General features: G+C 50.2%; 2 protein-coding genes across 7 annotated transcripts in view; one reads left to right on the top strand and one right to left on the bottom strand.

Annotated features, from left to right (window-relative positions):
- Positions 1–9,183, top strand: part of ACOT11 (acyl-CoA thioesterase 11) — a 55,928-nt gene extending 46,745 nt beyond the window's left edge. For 5 of the 6 annotated variants that reach the window (XM_067726269.1, XM_067726273.1, XM_067726274.1 and 2 more), the window contains 5 exons: positions 59–142; positions 1,175–1,308; positions 3,260–3,391; positions 3,991–4,117; positions 4,993–9,183. In XM_067726269.1, the coding sequence (XP_067582370.1) occupies positions 59–142; positions 1,175–1,308; positions 3,260–3,391; positions 3,991–4,117; positions 4,993–5,148 (633 nt within the window). In that variant the 3' untranslated portion in view covers positions 5,149–9,183. Of the gene's footprint in view, positions 1–58; positions 143–1,174; positions 1,309–3,259; positions 3,392–3,653; positions 3,856–3,990; positions 4,121–4,992 lie in introns of those variants that run through there. The other variant, XR_010940843.1, reaches the window with a different exon arrangement.
- On the bottom strand, positions 5,305–18,083 carry FAM151A (family with sequence similarity 151 member A). The gene is made up of 8 exons (XM_067709618.1): positions 17,969–18,083; positions 16,278–16,424; positions 10,927–11,079; positions 9,778–9,937; positions 8,113–8,337; positions 7,227–7,366; positions 6,339–6,482; positions 5,305–5,978 (listed from the first exon to the last, which is right to left on the bottom strand). The coding sequence occupies exons 1-8, from the start codon at positions 18,081–18,083 to the stop codon at positions 5,305–5,307; spliced, it is 1,758 nt and encodes a 585-aa protein (XP_067565719.1).
- Between the last annotated feature and the right edge of the window lie 6,317 nt (positions 18,084–24,400).

Genomic DNA, 24,400 nt, shown 5'->3' on the forward strand with positions numbered 1-24,400 from the left:
CCGGCACGGAGCTCCCGAGGAAGGCGGAAGTTGAGGCTTCTCTGTGTGCTCTGTCCAGGTGTACCTGAGCTACAACAACGTCTCCTCCCTGAAGATGCTCGTGGCCAGGGACAACTGGGTGCTGTCCTCAGAGACCAGCCAGGTAGCTGACCCCACCCTCCCAGCTTTCCTTCCTCCTTGGAGCCACCAGAGGTGGCTGACTGTGAGACACAAAAACCCTCTCAAAGCGCTCCAGTCAAAGGGAGTTTCCTTAAAGGGAGCTGGATGAGGCCATGAAACCAGCCCAGTTAGAGAAGCAAACCTGCCCCGCCAGGGCCTGGAGTGGGGGTCCCCCCTCCGGATCCTCTCCTGCCCACCCACCTTCTTGCCACCCATTTCATCCTCCCCCGCTGCGTCCTCCCTCTCTCTGCTCCTTCTACAGTGACGCGCTGCTGGGATGGGGGCCTGGGGCAAGCGCGGGCTGAGGGAGGACTTGAGCTCTGCCACTTTGGCCTGTGACTTTAGGGGACTGGACGGCACCTGGCTCCGAGGATTCATTCTGTTGTTGTGTCGGCCCCTGCTTCTTTATCTCCTTTTAACAAAATTTTTCCACATTAAAAAAATTGAGGTACAATTTACATGTAGTAAAATGTCCCCTTTTTACTGTATAATGCTACTAGTCGGGAAAACACATAAAGTTACAGAATCGCTACCATAATCAAGATACAGAACATTTCCATAATCCCCCCAGTTTCTCTCATTCCCCATGGTGGTCAAGCCTCTTCCCACCCCCAGCCCCAGGAAACCACGGATCAGTTTTCTGTCCCTTTAGTTTTGTCTATTTTGAGAATGCCCAATACGGGGAGTCATACGGTATATAACCTTTCAATCTGACTTCTTTCTCTTGGCACAAGTCATTCACTCGTGTTGAGTGCCTGTTTGAGTTTGTTCCATTTCGTAGTGAGTACCGTTCCATCCTGTGCTTATGCATACAGTCACTGCTCCTTCAGACACCTTCCCATCCACTTGTGCTGAATCTCCCCATTTACATGGGAATGCGACCGAGGCTCAGAGAGGTTGAGTCGCTTGTTCACAGTCACACAGCAATCAGTGGCAGCCCTGAGCTTCCAGCCCCGGTCCCCAGCATAGGCTGAGGAGGAGGCGCAGGAACGAGGCTGCCCTCTGGCCCACGCAGGTCCGCCTGTACACTCTAGAGGAGGACAAGTTCCTCTCCTTCCACATGGAGATGCTGGTGAACGTGGACGCCGCCCAGGCCTTCCTGCTCCTCTCAGACCTCCGTCGGAGGCCCGAATGGGACAAGCACTACCGGTGAGGGCAGCGGGGTGGGGTGCAGAGGTGGGCCCTCAGGTGTCTCCTCCTGAGCCGTCCCCCCACTGTGCTCAGCGCCTGCCGGCCTTTAGCAGGGAGGATGGGGGTGGGGCACTTGGTTATGTGTTAGGTGAGCATCAGAGTCAAGGGTAGTCTGAGCCCTCAGGGAGGAGAGTGAGCCTGGAATTGGAGTCGGGGGCCTGGGTTTAAGTCTTGTTCCTGGCCTAACTAACTGTGACCATGGCAAGTCATGTCTTTTCTGGGCCTCAGTTTCCCTCCTCTTAAAATGGGTACTTGAGGTGTGGGTTGTAGATTTGCACCCAGGGATAGATCAGTGATTTTCAAAGCGTGTTCTGTGGAGTTCTGCCTTCCCAGAAGGGGCTCAGGGACTGCTTGGGGAGGTTGTTGGAAGTGGAGGGGGTGGGTGGGAACCCCTCCCAGACTCATGGTAACTCAGAGAACGGCCAATTTGCTGAATTTACCAAGTTTGCCAGTTCTTCGTGTGGATATGTACAGGAATGTACAGGAATGTTATTTTTTAATGTAGTGAGTTCCTGAATGTAAATGTTATTCCTATAAATGCACTTGTTCCCCAAATTTATTGACTCTCCATGTAAGTTTTTGCTTAGGAAAATAGCCAGAATTTCAGTGTTTAATATGGGAATGTTGAAGTGGAAACTGGTATTTTTTCAAATCCCTTTCAAGTCATTTTCTGTTATGCCAACGCCCTCCTTTGGGGGTTCTTTGATCATTTCTCCAATGGCTTATTAAGAGGAGCCTATATTCCTCAGTGTATCCATAAGGGGGGCCTGTGCATTTGGAAATTCAGTAAGCAGGTCATTTGGTGAGTTGATATTTGACAAATTGGCCTTCCCCTACCTTTCCCCATCTCTCTTCACCAAAGCAGGCCTGCTTGTAGCTGTTCACACACAGGCTTTCTGCATAAGGTTTCTTTGCAAGAAGGGCTGAGTTGCTTTAAAAAACCCTGGTCTAGGTTTGCCTCAGGCCTGCTGGCCATGCCATCCTGGAAGCCTGAGAGGTGATTTGGTGGTGGATGTTGGGGAGAAGGGGTTGGGCATGTGGTAGGAAGGCTTCTTGGAGGAGGCGGGCTGGTGTGGGCCTTGAAGGCCCAATCAGATCTTGATGCTTGATGGGATTGGGGGGTGTGTCCTGAGGGGAAGGGAGGCCCTAGCAGCTTTCCTCCACCCTGCCCACAGCTGCCCCGTTCCTGAGGCAGCTTCCAGGGTGGGCGGGAGAGCAGGGAAAAGGTGGCGGGTCTGGACGTGGCTGGGTGTGTCTCTGCGTGGATGTCCTTGTGTGTGTGCGCGTGTTGGTGTAAGCCTACGTGTGTCTACCTGGGCACACGCGTGCAGTGTGCCCGGGCCTGAGGGGCACAGCTCTGGCGCCCAACAGCCCAAGCACGTCCCACACCTGCTTCCTTATTAGCTCTGTGGCCGGAGGTGAGTTATTTCTCTGAGTCTCAGCCCCCTCATCTATAAAATGGGGATACTAAGAGTACCAACTGCATGGGCTGATGTGGGGTTAGGTGAGATAGTACCCATAATGCTCTTAGAACAGTGTCTGGCACACAGTGGGTGCTCACTGAATATTCAGTACAGCTCCTAAATCATCACACATCTGTGTAGGGCATGTGCGTCTGCACATAGACAGACACCCATAGTCTTGTGTGTGCGTCGGTGGGTGTCTATCTATGCGTCTGTGCACATGTGTGCCCACGGGTGTGTGTGTTCATTTGCTTGTGTATGTGTCTGTGTGCCCGTGTGTGTGTTTATCTTGACAGCCTTTTCTGCCCTCCTGTGGTCCCTGCTGAGCAGTGTTAGGGGTGAAATATACCCCAAGCATCTGCTCAGGGCAGCTGAAGCACGGGAGGGCCTGGGTCAGACCTGCTCTCCCACGAGGAGCTGGTGTGACGCCCGTGGGTTTTGCACAGGAGCGTGGAGCTAGTGCAGCAGGTGGACGAGGATGATGCCATCTACCACATCATCAGCCCCGCCCTCGGTGGTGACCCCAAGCCCCAGGATTTTGTGATCCTGGCCTCTCGGCGGAAGCCTTGTGACAACAGGTGCATGCCTGCCTTCTGGGGCGGGAGGTGGGCAGGGCTCATCTTCCTCCCCAGGGAGGGGACATCAGCCTAGAGTCAGCCCTCTGCTTCCTACTGGCCGCAGTGGTCTTACTGTGGATAGAATGGAGGACATGGGGATGCCTGGCCCCTCTAGTCACTCATGCTCTAAAGCGGGGTGGTCTCTGTCCCTGGGATAGTGAGGGTGCCTTGTCCCAGGCCACAGACAGGCCAGTTCTCACATGGCTGACTCCTTGGCCTCCAGCCTCTGGAGGCCCTGTGTTGGCTGAAGGGTGGTGAGGCTGTCAGCTGTGCCATGGTGGGGATGCCAGAGAGACGGCATCACTTCTGCTAGAGACAGGCAAAAAGATGAAGCACAAAAATCCCAAAGAGCAACACTGCTTCCTGAGTGTCTGCAGTGGAGGGGCTTTTCCAGAAAGTCCACAGTGCAGTCACGCTGGCTCCTGGTGAGTTCAGAGCTGCTAACCCACAGGCATCTCCTCTTTCCAGCTTGGCCCAGAGCCAGGCTCTGTGTGCCTCAGACTCTGGAACCAGGCCCTCACCCTCTCCTGTGTCCCCTCCACCCCCTTCCTCCATTCCAGGGACCCCTATGTCATTGCAATGAGGTCAGTTACGCTGCCCACGCACCTCGAGACCTCGGAGTACAGGCGTGGGGAGACCATCTGCTCAGGCTTCTGCTTCTGGCACGAGGGGGATCAGTTGACCAAGGTGAGGCTGGGTGTCTCCTTTCCCCCTCCCACCCAGATTCACCCCAAAGCCACACTTGTGTCCAGAACTCAGCACCGTCCAGCTCAGACAGTTCCCGACTCAGGCTCCCCTGCCTGCCAGCAGTCTCTCTCTTCCAGCTCAGGGGAGCCTAGGAGTGTCAGGGGCTGAACATGAGCCTTCGTTAAGACCTGATCTGTGCTAAGCCCCAGGCCACTGCAGGGTCTTGGAAAAAGCACTGGACACAGAGGGCAGAGGCCCCGGGTTCTGATCTAAAATTCTATCTCCTCGTTTACGTATTGTCTAGGAAGGCTTTAAATGGCTCTCAGCGCCCATAAAATTCAGCAGGGCAGTCAGTGTTGACTAACGCGTAGGGGAGAAGGCTGAGAGTGGCTGGGCTGCGGATGCCCACTGCCCCTTCCCCAGCTCACAGTGGCTCTGAGACTCCCCCCAGGTAGGGACTTGGACAGTGCTAGCTAATGGAACACATCGAAACTGACGAGCTCCTCAGGGCAATCCTTGGGCTTATTCTAACTTGCAGATGGCCCTAGAGCACCTTCATTTAAAAAAGGGATTCTGTGCTGGGCTCTGGAGACCCAGCCCCGGTCCTCCAGGGCCTCCCGGCTGACAGGGGAGACACGTGACGACAGTGGTGTGTGGTGACAGAGGGAAGCCAGGGTTGTCAGCACCCGGGGTGGGGGTGAGGGGTGGAGGGGGTCACACCCGCCAGTCACGCAGTCTTCTAAGGCCTCAAGTGCTGACTGGTATTTGCTGCCTTCCTAGCAGGCGACAAGGCTGCCTCCCGCCCGCCTCACGTCCACTCAGCTCCCCCGCCTCCCACTGCCCCGCCTCCCTGAGTGTGGCTTCCCATCCTGCAGGTGTCCTACTATAACCAGGCCACCCCAGGCTTTCTCAAGTACGTGACCACCAACGTGACTGGCCTCTCGTCTGCGTTCTACACCACCTTCAAGGCTTGTGAGCAGTTCCTCCTGGACAACCGCAACGATCTGGCCCCCAGCCTCCAGACCCTCTAGGCATCTTCAGCGGCCACCTCACGCCCACCTCCCACTCCATGCTGCCCTGAGGACACACACGCAGGGCACCGAGGGAGGCAGAGGCATTTATTCCTTCCTGCCACCCCCGTGGGAAACCTGGACCCAGGGCTCCACCAGCCCAGCTCCCCTGGGTGGTCACTTTCTGCCAACATCCACCAGCAAGTCTTGGTAGGAACTCTGGGGTAGCCTGTAGTAGACTCGGGTCCTCTCCACGGCCCTGGCTGCCAGCAGCACTGCCCGCACAGATGCATAGCTGCCCCAGCCGGGGCTGTGTTCCACTGTGACAGTGGCCCGGGGGGAGGCTGCCAAGAGCCTGGCCACGACTCCAGCCGCGCTCTGGCCCAGCGGCCCAGCCTGAAGCTGGAAGGACACGGGTTGCCAGAGGCCCTGGCACAGCTCCAGCATATCTGTGAGCAGCTGTTCCCTGTAGCCACTGCTCAGCACTTCCTCGGGCCAGCCTGGTGCCACCGTCACATGGGGGAAAACCTCGGCCACAGCTGTAAGCAGCTCCCTGCCAGTCACGTAGCCAGGGACCACAAAACTCCCGTGGGAGATTGTGGCCCCGACCCACACAGGCCTAGGCAGGTGGCCAAGGGTGGAGAGGGTGGCCAGTGTGGCCAGGGATGGCCGGAGGGCCGTGGGCTCTGCTATGTGCACATGGATGCCCCAGCGTCCGGCGCGCGTGGCCAGCTGCAGCAGGCAGAACTCCAGTGTCAGGACACGGCCATCTGGGGCACGTACGATGGGCACGGGGTCCCCAGCTGCAGGCTCCAGGAGGCCAGCTTCCAGCAGGATCATGCCTTCTCTGTCTGGAAGAGGCAATGGAGGCAGCAGAGGGGCAATGGGATCTGTCGATCAGATCTGGGTTCCAGGTGGAAGGGCTGCTTTGTGAATGTGCCCGGGGCTCGTCAGAATGATACAGTGAGTTGCTAGCTCGGCTCTGGGCCCTTGCCTGGGGCTCAGCCCTGGGGCCCATGTCCACCTCTCTTGCAGCGTGTTGTGACTGAGGGCTCACAGGTGCTGAAGGCCCGGAGCCCCGCACTTTTGACAGCGCTGTACTCCCTACCTTGCAGCCGTGTTGCTATGGTAACGGAGATCTGAGGCAGCTTCCCCAAGTGTAGGAAACTTGTGGTTGAGCTAGGAGCACAGGGGCTGCAGGTAGACCTTACCTGGGAGTCGCACTGTCGCTGTGCTCCTGTTGCCCTGGATGTCAGGAACCAGCCACTCCACGCTCAGACCCTCATCCCCAGGGAGTTGGAGAAAGGGGATCAGGCTGCCTCCCGTGTAGTAGCTTTGCTTCCGTGAGGAGTTCACTGTGGGGCAAATTGCCAGGATGAAGAGCCCTTCTGTGCACCGCGCATCCTCTCTAAGCCTCACAGCAAGCTTCCTGGGAGCTGTAATTCCCTGTTTTCTAGATTACAGGTGATTTGCCCAAGGTCCTACAGCCAGTAGGCAGGGCTGCTGGGATTGGAACCTGATGGAGCCAGGTCCGTCTGGCCCCAAAGCTGGTATTCCTCCCCCTCACCAAGATGGCTCCCAAGGCAGGAATGTTGGGTCTGATGGGTCCCCTTTGAGATGGCCTAACTGCAGGCTGTCCTAGGTTTGGAGTCAGGGGAGTGAGGTGTTTGGGCAAGGTAGTGTCTGCATCACTGATTAGCAGGTACAGTGGAGGGGCCATTCTCTGAAATGCTAGAGTAAACCTTAGAGGAACTGTATTACAAGGGGAAGCGTATGGGGTTTGGAATTTGCTGGTTCCAGTAGGAGCTGTGCCACGTTCAAGCTGAATGACTTTGTATAAATTACCTAACTGTTCTGAATCTCAGTTTCCCTATCTGTAAAATGGAATCTCTGCTTCACAGATCTATAAAGCTTAGCATACTGTACTGGCGTCTGGCATACAACTGACGCTTAAAATGATTCCTTCCTCCCATCCCTCCTAGGATTTTCCCCTTCCAGTGCCCCATCCCACCTAACTCTGCTGCCGTGTCTACCAAGTGCTGCCCTGTGCAGAATCCGGCCCCATTGCCCTTTCCCACGCTGCCCAGACCCCTCCCTACTGGCGAGCTGCTTGAACTGGGACAGGAGAGGCTCGAAGAGGTCATAGTAGACTTGGTGGGTGGCCGTGTTGTCCCGGACGTAGAGGAGATCGTCCACTGACACGGGGTCTGAGGTGGCCTGCCACAGCGTCAGGCTGTACCTGGGGTCCAGAGAGCCAGCTCAGTGCCTGCCTGGTCCCAGCAGCCCTCAGCCCCACTCCTGTGCTCAGAGCTGGACCCGAGCTGGGCAGGGGGGGACACTACCCTGCTTCCTGGGGGCAGAAGAAGCCACAGAGGCCTCGGGAACGATGACTGAGAGTAGAGGCTGAGAAGGTGGGGAGATGGACTGCCCTGCCTCCTCATTTGGAGTGTCTATTTCTGGGTCCTGTCTTAGGAAGGAGACAAGGACAGAAGAGACGGGCACAGGGGGTGGGGCTAGAGGTCAGGTATGAAGAGGGGAAGGGGGCGGCCTCCAGTGGGGAGAGGCTGAGGAAGGTGGGGCAGCTGGGGACAGAGTGCAGGGGTGGGGATGGGGCTTCCTCAATCCCTACAGAGCTATCTTGGGGCAGAGGCTATAGGTGCAATCTGGGCAGCCCCAGGGAACAGCTGGCTTCCATGGGAGGAAGCTGTGGGAGGCAAATTGTGTCTCAGTGTAGACACTTTCCAACGGGCAGAGAGTTGTCTGTCAATGGACGGGCTGCCTCAGATGATAGTGAGCTCCCCATTACCGGAGGCATACAAGCAGAAAGCAGGGACATTGTAGAGCATGTGAGCACCAGCAGAGGTTGGACCAGATGATCAATAAGACCCTTCTAGCCATGAGCCTCTGGGATCTTCTGGGGGCATCAGTGCCTGGGAGTGGGTTTGGAGGGAGTGGGAGCTGTGGCAGGGGCCTGGGAGTCCTCACCTCTCAGATTGGCCCAGCAGCCAGCTGAAGTGGGGCCAGGCAGCCCGTACCATGACAGCCCGCACAGGGAAGGTGACCTTCTGTGGCAGTCCTCCCACCAGCCCCTGCATCTTCTCTACCATGGCTCGGGTATATGTCCCGTTTGGGAACAGGGTCAGGTAGAGGGTGGTCCAGCCTGGAGACAGGGTTGCCTTAGAATACTTCTCCTGGACCAAGGCCAGGAACCTGCAGAGAATCAGAGATGCTGGTCTTTTAGAGCCCTTTCCTCATCTCCCAGGTTCCCATCACAGTGCTAAGAAGAGGCAGGATCTCTTGCATCTATGATATAAGGGCACAGTCCTAAAGAACAGAAATGGCTTGCTCAAAGTCCCACAGTAGGGCATGGACTTTGGTGTTGGGGAGGTCTGGGTTTGGGTCCTGATTCTGTGACCTTGGGCAGCTCACCCAGCCCCTTTGATTCTCAAAGATGGCATCCTTTCAGGCAGGACAGGCCTTCGTAAACATACCCACATGGACGGGGGAATCTAAAGCCCCAGGTGTGGGATGTGGGTTCTCCCAGCTGTGAGAGTCTCTGAACTTTCATATTTTATTTAAAAATTTCATTCAGATTTTGCCTTAATGCAAATTTTAATAGGCAAATAATGTTACCCTCTCCCTCTCCCCAAATTATTGAGTAATTTTCTTCACTCCAAGAAGGGGAACCATTATTTATCTTGGGCCACTGACTACATTTTCAAACTGCTGCTTTCCAAATGCACCTCAGTTTGAGAATCGTGATAAATATTGGACAGACGGATTGTTGGCTGACTGGCTGCAAAGATGGATGGATGGATGGATGGACGGTAAAGAGCGTGGAGGTTAGAGTCAGATGGGCCTGGTTTTGAATCTTTCCTCTGCCAATTACTAGATTCAGGCAAGTCATTTAACTTCAGTGAGATATTTCCTGTATTAATAAAATGAAAATAATATTACCTACCTCATTCTCAAGTAAGAGTTAAGTGGTATTCTACAACTAGAGTACTTAAAACAGTGCCTGTGACACATAATAAACATTCAACAGATTGTGCCTCAGTTATTGTCAGCTTTCTCATCTGCAAAATGGTGAGAAAAAATGCTCCTAACCTGGCATTGCTATGTGAAGATCAACTCAGATGTATGCTCTCCTTTTAAGTGGCCCTTTGTAAACTGGAGCACACCGTGAAGCTGGTGTTACACGAGGGCGGTTGATGGCAGCGCTGGGATTTCATGCGGGGCTAAGGAAGGAGTCAGTGCTTTAGACTTTTCTAGCAGGCCAACTGTTGCCCTTGTCACTGGACCAGGCCCTGTTTGCCCTCCAGGAATAATCACTGTAGTAAGGGTGACAAACTGTAATCCAACGGTGATAGTCCAACGAAATCAGGACTGTTAGGAGAAAGTGTGAGTGAAGGCCCTCAGCGGCCTTGGATGTCAGGGAAGTTTCTGGGACAGGTAATGACTGGGCAAAGGTTCATCAGGAAATGGGGGAAAGGCATTCGAGGCAGAGGGAATAGCACGTGTGAAGGCTCAGAGGTCAGACTACATGGTGTGACTGGAAGCAAACTCAGCAAAGGTCCCCTGAGCACCTACTGTGCCAGATGTTGACAGAAGAGGATTGGACACAGCTGGGGCAGAGAGGCGAACACTCACTGTGTAGCATTGACTTCTATCGGGATGGCCATGTTGGGGCCCCTCAGGATGTCGGCATTGATCCACACAGGCCTCCGAACTCTCCCCTCCTCAGTCAGCCGCCGCAGGAGGTCCAGGGAGGGGCCCACGGCCTTGATGCTCTTGAAGTCTAGTTTGATGCCTGTGGGGAGAGGGCCAAGGGCTTGGGGAACTGGTCCCTCGTGCTCAAGGAAGAAGGAAACAGAAGACATGACTTCCTGGGACAGAGAGAGCAGGTATGGTATGTGTGTTGGGGGCAGGGAGGGAAGACAGGGACCAGATTCTCGCTGGGTGTGAAGAAGGGTTTTCAAACAGGCAGAGCTAACCTGGAGAGAAAGGACTTGCCTCTGTAGGAATGAGCTCCCGTCCCCCATCATCAAGGGGAGGAAGCAGATGACGGGTAAGGGCTTGGGACTTGGGGCAGGTTCAGGGGTTGTCAAGCATCGGATGAAAAGGGACTGTGATTCTTGGACAGGCAGGCTCAGAGGGTCCTAAGCCACCTGAGCCTGAACAGCAGGAGATGAGGCTGAGAAGTTAGAGCAGGATGTTGCAAGACAGGCCAAGGAGATCACACTTTGTCCTGAGGACAATGGGGAGCCATGGAGGGTTAAAGCAGGGGAGTGACGTGACAACTGGCATTTTGGAAAGCTCACTCAGGTAGGGGCTGAGTTTGGAAGCAGGAAGCCACTGAGGAAGGAGGTCCAGGAGAAAGATGATGTGACTGGGACTGGATCAGGGGGTAGGCTTCAGGGTTAGAATTGGCAGGTGCAGCAGCTGAGCGGATGTGGGGGATGAGGGAGAGACATTAGGGTGATGCCTGGATTCTGACTATAACTGGCAAAGAGACATGGGAGGGGAAGGTGGAATTTGGCTTTTGAGCATGTTGTAACCAGTTCCATGGATTCAGGGCCCAAACATGTTTGGCCCTTTGCAGCTTACCCTGCACTTTTATATCCCTCGTCTCACTGATCTTCCCCGAGCCCAGGCCTCTAGAGCGGTGGGTTGGAAAGCCAAGGCAACGAGCAACTCCTGACGAGCACTGGACTAGCTTCCTAGTGGAAGGACCCCTGCACATGCGGCCTGAGAACCAGAGGGCTGGGCAGCTGGGGAGGGGCTGAGAGAGGTCCTTACCCTTCTGGGAGGAAGCCAGCACGGCCTCCAGCCACTGCTGTAGAGTGTTGTCACTGTAGATGGCTGGGGGGTGCGCCATGATGGGGACCCCTGTCTCATTGACTGTGCCGAGCCCTTCTACCGTGACGTCTGCCTCCAGGGCCACAGCGTCACCTGTGCAAGAGGACAAACTCCATCTTGATTTGTTCCTTATTTTTTTTTTTTTTTTTTGCTGCACAACTTGTGGGATCCTAGTTCCCCGACCAGGGATTGAACCTGGGCCCCGGCAGTGAGAGGGCCGTGTCCTAACCACTGGACCGCCAGGGAATTCCCAGATCATTTCCTTTTTTAAAGCAATTTTTCTCATCATCAAAGTATTACACATTTATTATAGAACATTTGGAAAATACAGAAAAGCAGAAAGAGAAATATTCGCCCACATTTCTAAATTTTTGCTACGAACAAATAATGGTGCATATTTTATTCTGATTTTCTGATTATTTTTTATCCTGACTTGAGGAAAGCATTTCCATCATAGTTCATTTTTTAATGTATTTTCTTCCACTTTTATCTATTTATAGTTTTTACACAGTTGGGAATACTCTGCATTTATAATTTTAATCTTTTTCTTTCAATAGTGACACATTTTTTACAATCTTTTCTATGTTTCATTAAAAAAAAAAAAAAAAGCTGCAAAAACCCGATTGAGGGCACTCACCCTGCTTTAGTTAGCCACTCTCCCATTCCTGAGACATCCTAGTAGTTTCTAAATTTTTGCTACTAACAAATAATGATGCATGTTTTATTCTGATTTTCTGATTATTTTTTATCCTGACAAGGAATTTGAGTCAGGGCCATGCAGGGTGTTTTTAAGGCCCATACTAACAAATTACTGTCTAGAAAAATTCTTCTGACTCATGTTCCTGCCAGAAATACGTAAGCTGGCCCATCTCCGGCACACTTACAGCACTGAGCATCGTTATTTTTATCTTTTAAATGCACACAGTTAACTCCATCAGGTGGCTGTGTGATGCCTGTTCCGAGAGTTCAGTCCAGGAGGGAGCTGAGGCCTTTCAGTGAGAAGCAGGCCAGAATGGTCGGCCAGGGTCTCTGTCTAAGGAATGGAGTGGAGGGCCGGCGGGGTCGCTCTCAGCTCCTGCCCCATCACAGACAGTTGGCATCAGAGGGCCTCTTGTGTTTGACACTCACAGCCTCGTGACCTGAGCTCTGCTCCCCTCCAAGTCCATTCTGCACACGGCCACTAGAGTGAGTATTCCAAACACGTACCTGATCGTGTCACTTCTGTTAAAAAATCAAAACGTCCCCGCCCGTTGTCCTAAGAGTCCAAGCTAAATGCCTTACCATAGTCTGTGAGGTCCTGCATGACCAGGTCTGGCAAACTTTCCCATCTCATCTCGAGTCCCTCTCTCCCTCAATCTCTAGCTTCCAGCCACTACTGTTTCTCCAACGTTAATGTGCACACAAATCACCCAGGAACTGTTAAAATGCAAGTTCTGCTCAGTAGGTCTGGGGTGGGGCCCAAGGTGTCTGACAATCTCCCCCGTGATGCCCATGCTGCGGGTCCGTGGCCCGCACTTCGAGTATTGATGCTCAAATATCTTGTCTTCCCTTCTCTGGGCTCTTACACATGGCTGTTGTCTTGGCAACACTTCCCTCCGCAGCTTTACTAGGCCACCTCCAGCTCATCCGTGGGTGTTGGCTTAAAATATCAAGGAGGCCATCCCTAAACCACACATCCAGTCTAAGTTAGGTTGCCAGCTTCTCCTCTGAGTGCTCAGCCCCCATGTAATCACTCATTTAGCACCAGCTTTCCTGAGTGTTAGTGTCAGGGAGCAGGATCCGGGTCTATGTTGCCCATCACTTGGATTTCCAGTGCCAAGACAATAATAGGCCTAAAAAAGGAGCTTCAGAAATGTTTGCTGGATGATAAAAGACTGAATGAATGGGTGATAGAAAAGTTAAGGTCAACCAGCGCAGGTTCAGAAAGGTGATAGCGCTTGCCCAAAGTCGCAGAGAATTTTTGCAGATTTCTTTAAAATCTAGGTGTCTGGATTTCCAGGAGGGGGAGGAAGCTGAGTGCCAGGCTGTCCCCAGCGCTGAGCCAGGCGCTTTGCATTGTCCCACTTCATCCTCATATTATACCTCCTGCCCAGAGCTCCGGACTTCCTGGAGTCCTCACTGGCCAGATGGGGATGAGCCTCCCTGGACTGTGACTACAGGACATGGACATAAAGGCACGTTGTAAACTGTGAAGGGCTATATGAAGGTAGCCTTTATGTTTATGGCTTGAACACAAAGCACTTTCTTTTCTTAACTTTCGGTTACCTGGGAATGCAAAGAGAGGGGTCCAAAGAGTTTGGGGCCCATCAAGGCCCAGAGAAGCCAGGCCCGAGGGGGCAGCTGGGCAGATAAGAGGGTAGTTCAAGAGAAAGAATACTGGCCTTCCCTGGTGGCGCAGTGGTTGAGAGTCCGCCTGCCGATGCAGGGGACACGGGTTCGTGCCCCGGTCTGGGAAGATCCCACATGCTGCAGAGCGACTGGGCCCGTGAGCCATGGCCGCTGAGCCTGCGCGTCCGGAGCCTGTGCTCCACAACGGGAGAGGCCACAACTGTGAGAGGCCCGTGTACCGCAAAAAAAAAAAAAGAAAAAAAAAAACTGCTTAAAAAAAAGAGAGTGGATACTGAGGGGTCTTCTTCCCCATCTAACGGGAGCCAGTTCCGGTCTGGGGAGGGTGGGGGCACGCTGGGCAGGAGCCAGGGCTGGAACCCAGGTCTCTGCGGCCTGGTGAACCTCCGATGCTGCTGCCTTGCTAGACTTTCACCAGCTGCCTTCCTTGAGACACTGTGAGCCCCTTGAACACAGGGCCACCTCTCACTCATTTCTAAACCTCCTCCTGAGCTGGGTGCAGAGTAGGGGCCCAGCAAACGCTCAGTGAAGTGGACTAAAGACTGATGGACCTGACCTGCCTCCTTGCGATCGCCACCTGGATCCAGCTTCCTCCCGAAGTCTTCTCCCTTGTCATTTACCCCTGTTGTGTGCCTTCCAGATGCTGAATCTGGGGGGCCAACTCACTTGGTTGGGGGTGTGAAGGAACAGGAGATGAGGAAAGGATCAGGTTTCTGCAGCCACAGTAAGAGTCCTGGTCCTCAGGGGTGCAGTCAGGTGGGGAGGAGTGATGCTCTCCAGAGGGAGCCCACAGGAAGTTACCAGACACTCCTTCCCCTCCCCCACATGCCAGGAGCTCTATGCATCACGTCTGGCAGGAGGGCGCTGTGGCTGAGTGTGCAGATCCTGAATCCAAGGCTGCTAGCTTCCAGTCCCAGCTCTAACACCTGCAAGCTGTGTGATCTTGGGCAGGTTACTGGACCTCTCTGTGCTCCCTGTCCCCTCGTTTACTAGAAGTAAATAATAAAATATCCGTTGTTAGGCATTCACTAAGTATTATCATTTACATGGAGTAGCTCACTTAACTAGGGTGAGCATATGTCCCCATTTGCCTGGGATAGTCTGGTGTATTCCTGTTGTTTCAGCATAATTATTAATAATGACCTCTTTCACTATCAAAAGTGCCCTGGTTTGGATGATAAATGATATGGTCACCCTACCAGCCCACATTTTGCAGAGGGAAAAACTGAGCTGCAGATGGGTGAAGTCACCTGTCCCAAATCACTCCTCTGGTAAATGATAAAAGGTAGAATTTGAACCCAGTCTGTCTGCCTCCTAGGCCTTTGCTGGGGCCCCTCCCCTCCACATGGGTGTCCAGTCACATTCAAGGTGACTTCACCGGCCTAACCCTGGCCTACCATTGGCTCCCCCGAGGGTCTCCACCTCAGTTGTGGAGCCACCCTCCTCCCAGAGACCTACCTCAGGGACCTAGCAGGACCCTCAGGGAGAAGACTGGGCCTGGGGCCCTCCGCACCCCTGCAGCTATGCTAAGGGGTGTCTCTGCATGCTCCACGCTGTTGGGCACTGCCTGGTTGGGGCCCTTAGCTTTCTTCTTGGCCAAGGTCCCAACTTGGTGGGGCCTGATCCTTTACCTGCTGCCCCAGGGCTGACCTGGGATGAGCCTGGGGCTGGCAGATCCTCTTTGCTTTCCCTCAGGCCTTATCTGCCAGATAAGAGCCCTCCCTCTTGCCAGGGAGTTCTCTGGCCTCTTATCACCCAAGTCTGGCCATTAGCCTCCCGATCCTGAAGCAGCAGCAAACTGGCTCCACCCAGCCTGTGGTGGCCTCTCCTCTGCTGACCACCAAGCCTGCCTCCTCCAGGAAGTCTCCCTAAGGACTCATTCATTCATTCAGCAAACCTTTCCCAGATGCTCATTCCCAGGCTCTCTGCTGGTGACTCTGCTGGAGTAAGAGCCAGAGGCCTGGCGCCTAGGTCTTGCTCTGCTTCAGACCTACTGTGTGACCTTGGACAAGACCCTCTGGATCTCACTTTCCTAAACTTGAGGGATTTTGGTTGAGCAGTGGTTCTCAAAGTGTGATCCTGGGGCCAGCAACATCAATGTCACCAGGGAACTTATTAGAAATGCAAATTCCCAGGCCCCACCCCAGAACCACTGAATCTGAAACTCCAGGGGTGGGCTAGCAATATGTTTTCTGAAGCACGCTCAAATTTGGGGACGCTTCCTTTCATCTCGAATAGTCACTGCTTTAGAGTGTACAAGCACATACATGAACATGATCTAATGAGCTTCCCCATAGTCCTGGAAGAGTGATCTTCCCTTTTGAACTGGGCCAGGCATAATGCAGTGGTTTAGAGCGTGGGAGCTGACCACTGGGTGCTCCAATGCTGGCTTAGCCACTTTCAAACAGTGTGACCTTAGTGAAGTTAGGTAAGTCACCTAACTTTTCTGAGCCTCCATTTTTCTCCTGTCGAATGGCACCCACAAAACAGGCTGCTGGTAGTCCCAGGAGACCCACGTGGAATGTGAGTGTGTGTCCCCACTGGGAGTGGTTGCCCACTGGCTGCCGTAATCATTCTGAATCAGAGGCTCAGGAGTTACACAACTTGCTCAGGCTTGCACAGCTCGTTTTTGGTAGCGCTGGCACTCAAACATCTTCTGGCTCTTTAGACTTTGAGGACAAAGGCCTCCTTAGCAGGGAAGCTGTCTCCTGACAAGGCCTGGGAGGAAGGGCAGGATGTGACCTTGGAACCAGACATCTCTGCACAACCTGAGCCAGTCACTTAACCCCTGAGCCCCCACTTTCTCAAGTGGAGGATGGCAAGAACGCGGCGATACCCATCCTAATGCCACCTCATAGGTAGTGCTGTCTTAGCCCCACCTCTTCTCTCCCTCCATTGCCTCCACCTCTGCCCCGGCCTGCCCCAGTTCTGGCAACTGGACTTACTGCTGAGGGCAGCCCTCATCTCCTTCTGGCTGTTGGCAGCATGGTACCAGGTGACTAGAAGGCCGTCGTGTTGGCTGATCTGACCCAGGCTCAGCAGGTAGTCCAGCATGTCCGCGTCGGAGCGGCAGACCGCATCCTGCTCACAGCCTACAATCAAGGCGAAGGGAACTGTCAACATCAGTTCTTGCCCCAGACCAAGACTCTCATCCGTACATCCTACTAACCCTCCTTGGGCCCCGGGGAGTATCTAGCACACCATCTAGCAGAGACGGTGGACCCCAGATTCATCAGAGCTGGGAGAGAGAGAAATACGTGGGGTCCTGGGCACAAAGATGCTCTGAACCAGCCTGCAGATGTTGGGAAGTTCACTGATAAGGGAACGTTTAAGGGAGACCTAGAAGGATGGGTGTGTAACTTTGACCAAAATAGGGGCCTAGGTTATTTCAGACACAGAGAACAGTATAAGCAAAGGTTTGACCATAGGAAATATATGGTTGCCTAAAGGAATGGCCATTGGCCTGGTACAGAATGCAGAGAAATGGAACAGGGCAAGATGGGAAGAGGGCTGTGATCCCGTTGTAAATGGCTTTGAGCGCCAGCAAAGGAGTTGGGTGTGTGCTGGAGACAGCAAACTAGGTTTATGTTTAGAAAGATCTCCTTACACAGTGGTTAAGAGTCTGCCTGCCAATGCAGGGGACACGGGTTCGAGCCCTGGTCCAGGAAGATCCCACATGCCACAGAGCAACAAAGCCTGCGTGCCACAACTGCTGAGCCACGTGCTGCAACTGCTGAGCCCACGTGCTGCAACTACTGAAGCCTGTGTGCCTAGAGCCTGTGCTCCACAGCAAGAGAAGCCACTGCAATGAGAAGCAATGAGAAGCAATGAGAAGCAACGAATACACTGCAACGAATACACTGCAATGAGAAGCAATGAGAAGCAACGAATACACTGCAACGAAGAGTAACCCCTGTTCACCACAACTAGAGACAGCCCACATGTAGCAATGCAGACCCAACACAGCCAAAAATAAATAAATAAATAAAAATTAAAAAAAAAAAAAAAAAGGAAAGATCTCCTTGGTGGCAGACCGAGCATGGGCTGGTGTGAGCAGGCTGGCAGCGGAGACTGTGTGGGAGGGGTAGGGCTGCTGCAGGGGTCCAGCAGGAGACAGAGGCTTGAGAAGTCATGGTGGGCAGGGATGGAGGGTAGAGGATGGGAAGGAAGAGCCTCGAGGCACAGGACTGAAGATACAGGCATGAGGCAGGAGGAAGAGAGGAGGCTGCTCCCAGGTCCCCGTGTGGATGGAGGACCCTTCACCGGTAGAGGGTGCAGAGGGGAGAGGGAAAGTTCAGCTCAGTCAGCTGAATATGAGATGCCTGCATGACCCTCTAAGAAGGAATGTTCATCTGGGGGCACAGAAGGAGGTCTGGGCTGAAGACCAAGGTTCATTGGTCCTCAGGTAACTGAAGCCTGGTAAAGAAGGAAGGGAAAGTTAATGGGACTGTCTGCTGGGAATCAAGTCTTGGTGGGGTTGGTGATGGGAGGGGCAGGTAGAGCTGTGGATGGAGGAGAGTCTTGGTAGGGAGGGGAGAGGAGGCCATCAGGGCTGTCAATGAGGACAGAACCTTCTGGGGGCAAGGAGTGAGGGATGGGGGAAGCCGATCAGATGGCATGACTGGGAAGCTCCTACCTGGCAGGATGCCCTGCTGCAGAGAGAAGAACAGGATCATCCCGATGGTGAACACAAGAGCCACACTGGCACTGCTGACAAGGGCCCACTTCGAGCACCCCTTCTTGTAGGCCATGATGACCCTCTCTGGGAAATGCCCCACACTCCTTGCGGTGCAGAGTCTCCTGAGGCTCTCAGAGCTAGGATCAGATGGGAGGCAGGAGCCTTAGCAGCACCTAGTTGTCCCCCAGCGGGCCAGGAAAATGTCCCAGAAGACAGTTCCCGAAGTCCCTCCTACCTTCCCGCCCTACTCCTCCTCCTCTCTCTCTCCCAGGATCTTAACGGGTCAAGCAGAAAATCCTGCCACCTTCAAAATGACCTTTGAGCACATTAAGAGTCAGCAGAAGATGTTAGACTGAGCCCCACCTGCTGCCTGTCTGCCCCTGCCTGGGAGTTGGGGGACCAGGGATCTAGATCCAGCTTGACTTTACTTTCCTGAAGACCTGGAGGTTTTCTGCCCCTGCATAAAAGGAGACACCTAGATGGTTCTTCCCTCTTTCTGCCCTGCCCCAGGGAGTCACAAAGGTCAGGCAAGGGTGGGCGACAAGGACAGATTAGATCTGCCTGAGGAATATGAATTTTCCTTCTATCCCAGATAGATTATCTACCTGAGATTGAAAGTGGTAGGCCTGGAGGGCAGGGGGGAAGATGGCAGAGTAGAAGGACGAGCGCTCACTCCCTCTTGTGAGAGCACCGGAATCACAACTAACTGCTGAACAATCATCAATAGGAAGAAACTGGAACTCACCAAAACAGATAGCTCACATCCAAAGACAAAGGAGAAGCCACAATGAGATGGTAGGAGGGGCGCAATCACAATAAAATCAAATCCCATAACTGCTGGTGGCTGACTCACAAACTGGAGAACACTGATACCACAGAAGTCCACCCACTGGAGTGAAGGTTCTGAGCCCCACATCAGGCTTCCCAACCTGGGGGTCCAGCAATGGGAGGAGGAACTCCTAGAGAATCAGACTATGAAGGCTAGCAGGATTTGATTGCAAATCAACAGGACGGGGGGAAACAGTGACTCCACTCTTGGAGGGCACACACAAAGTAGTGTGCACACTGGGACCCAGGGGAAGGAGCAGTGACTCCATAGGAGACTGAACCAGACCTACCTGCTACTGTTGGAGGGTCTCCTGCTGAGGCAGGTGTGGCTGTGGCTCACAGTGGGGACAAGGACACTGGCAGCAGAAGTTCTGGGAAGTACTCCTTGGCGTGAGCCCTCCTAGAGTCCACCATTAGCCCCACCAAAGAGCCAGGTAGGCTCCAGTGTTGGGTTGCCTCAGGCCAAACAACCAACAGGGAGGGAACCTAGCCCCACCCATCAGCAGACAAGCGGATTAAAGTTTTACTGAGCTCTGCCCACCAGAGCAACACCCAGCTCTACCCACCACCAGCCCCTCCCATTAGTAAACTTGCACAAGCCTCTTAGGTAGCCTCATCCACCAGAGGGCAGAAAGCAGAAGCAAGAACTACAATCCTGCAGCCTGTGGAAGGAAAACCACATTCACAGAAAGATAGACAAGATGAAAAGGCAGAGGACTTTGTACCAGATGAAAGAACAAGATAAAGCCCCAGAAAAACAACTAAATGAAGTGGAGATAGGCAACCTTCCAGAAAAAGAATTCAGAATAATGGTAGTGAAGATGATCCAGGACCTTGGAAAAAGAATGGAGGCAAAGATTGAGAAGATGCAAGAAATGTTTAACAAAGACCTAGAAGAATTAAAGAATAAACATCTAGAAGAATTAAAGAACAAACAAACAGTGGTGAACAATACAATAACTGAAATGAAAAATACGCTGGAAGGAATCAAGAGCAGAATAACTGAGGCAGTAGAACGGATAAGTGACCTGGAAGACAGAATGGTGTAATTCACTGCCATGGAACAAAATAAAGAAAAAAGAATGAAAAAAAATGAAGGCAGCCTAAGAGATCTCTGGGACAACATTAAATGCACCAACATTCGCATTATAGGGGTCCCAGAAGGAGAAGAGAGAGAGAAAGGACCTGAGAAAATATTTGAAGAGATTATAGTTGAAAACTTCCCTAACATGGGAAAGGAAATAGCCACCCAAGTCCAGGAAGTGCAGAGAGTCCCAGGCAGGATAAATCCAAGGAGAAACAAACTGAGACACATAGTAATCAAATTGGCAAAAAATTAAAGACAAAGAAAAATTATTGAAAGCAGCAAGGGAAAAACGACAAATAACATACAAGGGAACTCCCATAAGGTTAACAGCTGATTTCTCAGCAGAAACTCTACAAGCCAGAAGGGAGTGGCATGATATATTTAAAGTGATGAAGGGGAAGAAACTACAACCAAGATTACTCTACCTGGCAAGGATCTCATTCAGATACGACAGAGAAATCAAAAGCTTTACAGACAAGCAAAAGCTAAGGGAATTCAGCACCACCAAACCTGCTCTACAACAAATGCTAAAGGAACTTCTCTAAGTGGGAAACACAGAGGAGAAAAGGACCTACAGAAATAAACCCAAGAAAATTAAGAAAATGGTCATAGGAACATACATATCAATAATTACCTTAAACGTGAATGGATTAAATGCTTCAACCAAAAGACCCAGGCTCGCTGAATGGATATAAAAACAAGACCCATCTATATGCTGTCTACAAAAGACCCACTTCAGACCTAGGGAAACATACAGACTGAAAGTGAGGGGACAGAAAAAGATATTCCATGCAAATGGAAATCAAAAGAAAACTGGAGTAGCAATACTCATATCAGATAAAATAGACTTTAAAATAAAGAATGTTACAAGAGACAGGGAAGGATACTACGTAATGATCAAGGGATCAATCCAAGAAGAAGATATAACAATTACAAATATATATGCACCCAACATAGGAGCACCTCAATACATAAGGCAACTGCTAACAGCTATAAAAGAGGAAATCGACAACAACACAGTAATAGTGGGGGACTTTAACACCTCACTTACACCAATGGACAGATCATCCAAACAGAAAATTACTAAGGAAACACAAGCTTTAAATGACACAATAGACCCAATAGATTTAATTGATATTTATAGGACATGCCATCCAAAAACAGATTACACTTTCTTCTCAAGTGCACATGGAACATTCTCCAGGATAGATCACATCTTGGGTCACAAAATCAAGCCTCAGTAAATTTAAGAAAATTGAAACCATATCAAGCATCTTTTCTGACCACAATGGTATGAGATTAGAAATCAATTACAGGGAAAAAAACATAAAATCACAAACACATGGAGGCTAAACAATATGTTACTAAATAACCAAGAGATCACTGAAGAAAACAAAGAGGAAATCAAAAAATACCTAGAGATAAATTACAATGGAAACGACAATCCAAAACGTATGGGATGCAGCAAAAGCAGTTCTAAGAAGGAAGTTTATAGCAATACAAGCCTACCTCAAGAAACAAGAAAAATCTCAAATAAACAATCTAACTTTACACCTAAAGGAACTAGAGAAAGAAGAACAAACAAAACCCAAAGTTAGTAGAAGGAAAGAAATCATAAAGATCAGAGCAGAAATAAATGAAATAGAAACAAAGAAAACAATAGCAAAGATCAATAAAACTAAAAGCTGGTTCTTCGAGAAGATAAACAAAATTGATAAACCATTATCCAGACTCATCAAGAAAAAGAGGGAGAGGACTCAAATCAATAAAATTAGAAATGTAAAAGGAGAAGTTATGACAGACACCACAGAACTACAAAGCATCCTAAGAGAATACTACAAGCAACTCTATGCCAATAAAATAGAAAACCTGGAAGAAATGGACAAATTCTTAGAAAGGTATAACCTTCCAAGACTGAACCAGGAAGAAATAGAAAATATGGGCAGACCACTCACAAGTAATGAAATGGAAACTGCGATTAAAAATCTTTCAACAAACAAAAGTCCAGGACCAGATGGCTTCACAGGTGAATTCTATCAAACATTTAGAGAAGAGCTAACACCTGTCCTCAAACTCTTCCAAAAAATTGCAGAGGAAGGAACACTCTGAAACCCATTCTATGAGGTCACCATTACCCTGATTCCAAAACCAGACAAAGATACTACAAAAAAAGAAAATTACAGAGCAATATCACTGATGAACATAGATGCAAAAATCCTCAACAAAATACTAGCAAACAGAATCCAACAACACATTAAAAGGATTATACACCATGATCAAGTGAGATTTATCCATGGGATGCAAGGATTCTTCAATATATGCAAATCAATCAATGTGATACACCATATTAACAAATTGAAGAATAAAAACTATATGATCATCTCAGATGCAGAAAAAGCTTTTGACAAAATTCAACACCTGTTTATGGTAAAAACTCTCCAGAAAGTGGGCATAGAGGGGACCTACCTCAACATAATAAAGACCATATACGACAAACCCACAGCAAACATCATTCTCAATGGTGAAAAACTGAAAGCATTTCCTCTAAGATCAGGAACAAGACAAGGATGTCCACTCTCACCACTATTATTCAACATAGTGTTGGAAGTCCTAGCCACGGCAATCAGAGAAGAAAAAGAATTAAAGGAATACAAATTGGAGAAGAAGTAAAACTGTCACTGTTTGCAGATGACATGATACTATACATAGAGAATCCTAAAGATGCCACCAGTAAACTACTACAGCTAATCAATGAATTTGGCAAATTTGCAGGATACAAAATTAATGCACAGAGATCTCTTGCATTCTTATACACTAATGATGAAAAATCTGAAAGAGAAATTAAGGAAACACTCCCATTTACCACTGCAACAAAAAGAACAAAATACCTAGGAATAAACCTACCTAGGGAGACAAGAGACCTGTATGCAGAAAAGTATAAGACACTGATGAAAGAAATTAAAGATGATCCAAACAGATGGAGAGATATACCATGTTCTTGGATTGGAAGAGTCAACATTGTGAAAATGACTATACTACCCAAAGCAATCTGCACATTCAATGCACTCCCTATCAAATTACCAATGGCATTTTTTACAGAACTAGAACAAAAAGTCTTAAAATTTGTATGGAGACACAAAAGATCCCAAATAGCCAAAGCAGTCTTGAGGGAAAAAAACAGAGCTGGAGGAATCAGGCTCCCTGACTTCAGACTATACTACAAAGCTACAGTAATCAAGATAATATGGTACTGGCAGAAAAACAGAAATACAGATCAATGGAACAGGATAGAAAGCCCAGAAATAAACCCATGCACCTATGGTCAACTAATCTATGACAAAGGAGACAAGGATATACAATGGAGAAAAGACAGTATCTTCAATAAGTGGTGCTGGGGAAACTGGACAGCTACATGTAAAGGAATGAAATTAGAACACTCCCTAACACCATACACAAAAATAAACTCAAAATGGATTTGAGACCTAAATGTAAGACCAGACACTATAAAACTGTTAAAGGAAAACATAGCAAGAACACTGACATAAATCACAGCAAGATCTTTTTGATCCACCTCTTAGAGTAATGGAAATAGAAACAAAAATAAACAAATGGGACCTAATGAAACTTCAAACTTTTGCACAGCAAAGGAAACTACAAAGAAGACGAAAAGACAGCCCTCAGAATGGGAGAAAATATTTGAAAACGAATCAACGGACAAAGGATTAATCTCCAAAATATATAAACAGCTCATGCAGCTCAATATGAAAAAAACAAACAACCCAATCCAAAAATGGGCAGAAGACCTAAATAGACATTTCTCCAAAGAAGACATACACATGGCCAAGAAGCACATGAAAAGCTGCTCAACATCACTAATTATTAGAGAAATGCAAATCAAAACTACAATGAGGTATCACCTCACACCAGTTAGAATGGGCAACATCAGAAAATCTACAACAACAAATGCTGGAGAGGGTGTGGAGAAAAGGGAACCGTCTTGCACTGCTGGTGGGAATGCAAATTGATACAGCCACTATGGAGAACAGTATGGAGGTTCCTTAAAAAACTAAAAATAGAATTAGCATATGACACAGCAACCCCACTTCTGGGCATATACCCAGAGAAAACCATAATTCAAAAAGACACATGCACCCAATGTTCATTGCAGCACTATTTACAATAGCCAGGTTATGGAAGCAACTTGAATGTGCATTGACAGACGAATGGATAAAGATGTGGTACATATATACAATGGGATATTACTCAGCCATAAAAAGGAACGAAATTGGGTCATTTGTAGAGACGTGGATGGAGCTAGAGTCTGTCACACAGAGTGAAGTAAGTCAGAAAGAGAAAAACAAATATTGTATATTAACGCATGTATGTGGAACCTAGAAAAATGGTACAGATGAACTGGTTTGCAGGGCAGAAATTGAGACACAGATGTAGAGAACAAACGTATGGACACCAAGGGG

Source organism: Pseudorca crassidens, chromosome 2 (assembly GCF_039906515.1).
Source record: "Pseudorca crassidens isolate mPseCra1 chromosome 2, mPseCra1.hap1, whole genome shotgun sequence".
Taxonomy (NCBI): Eukaryota; Metazoa; Chordata; class Mammalia; order Artiodactyla; family Delphinidae; genus Pseudorca; species Pseudorca crassidens.

Excerpts from the sequence above, each read along its gene's own strand:
- FAM151A (XM_067709618.1), bottom strand. The coding sequence starts at position 18,083 with ATGGCCTACAAGAAGGGGTGCTCGAAGTGGGCCCTTGTCAGCAGTGCC. Across the intron at positions 16,425-17,968 it reads GCAGCAGGGCATCCTGCCAG|GCTGTGAGCAGGATGCGGTC; the intron begins GTAGGAGCTTCC and ends CCTTGATTGTAG. Across the intron at positions 5,979-6,338 it reads AGCGACAGTGCGACTCCCAG|ACAGAGAAGGCATGATCCTG; the intron begins GTAAGGTCTACC and ends TGCCTCTTCCAG.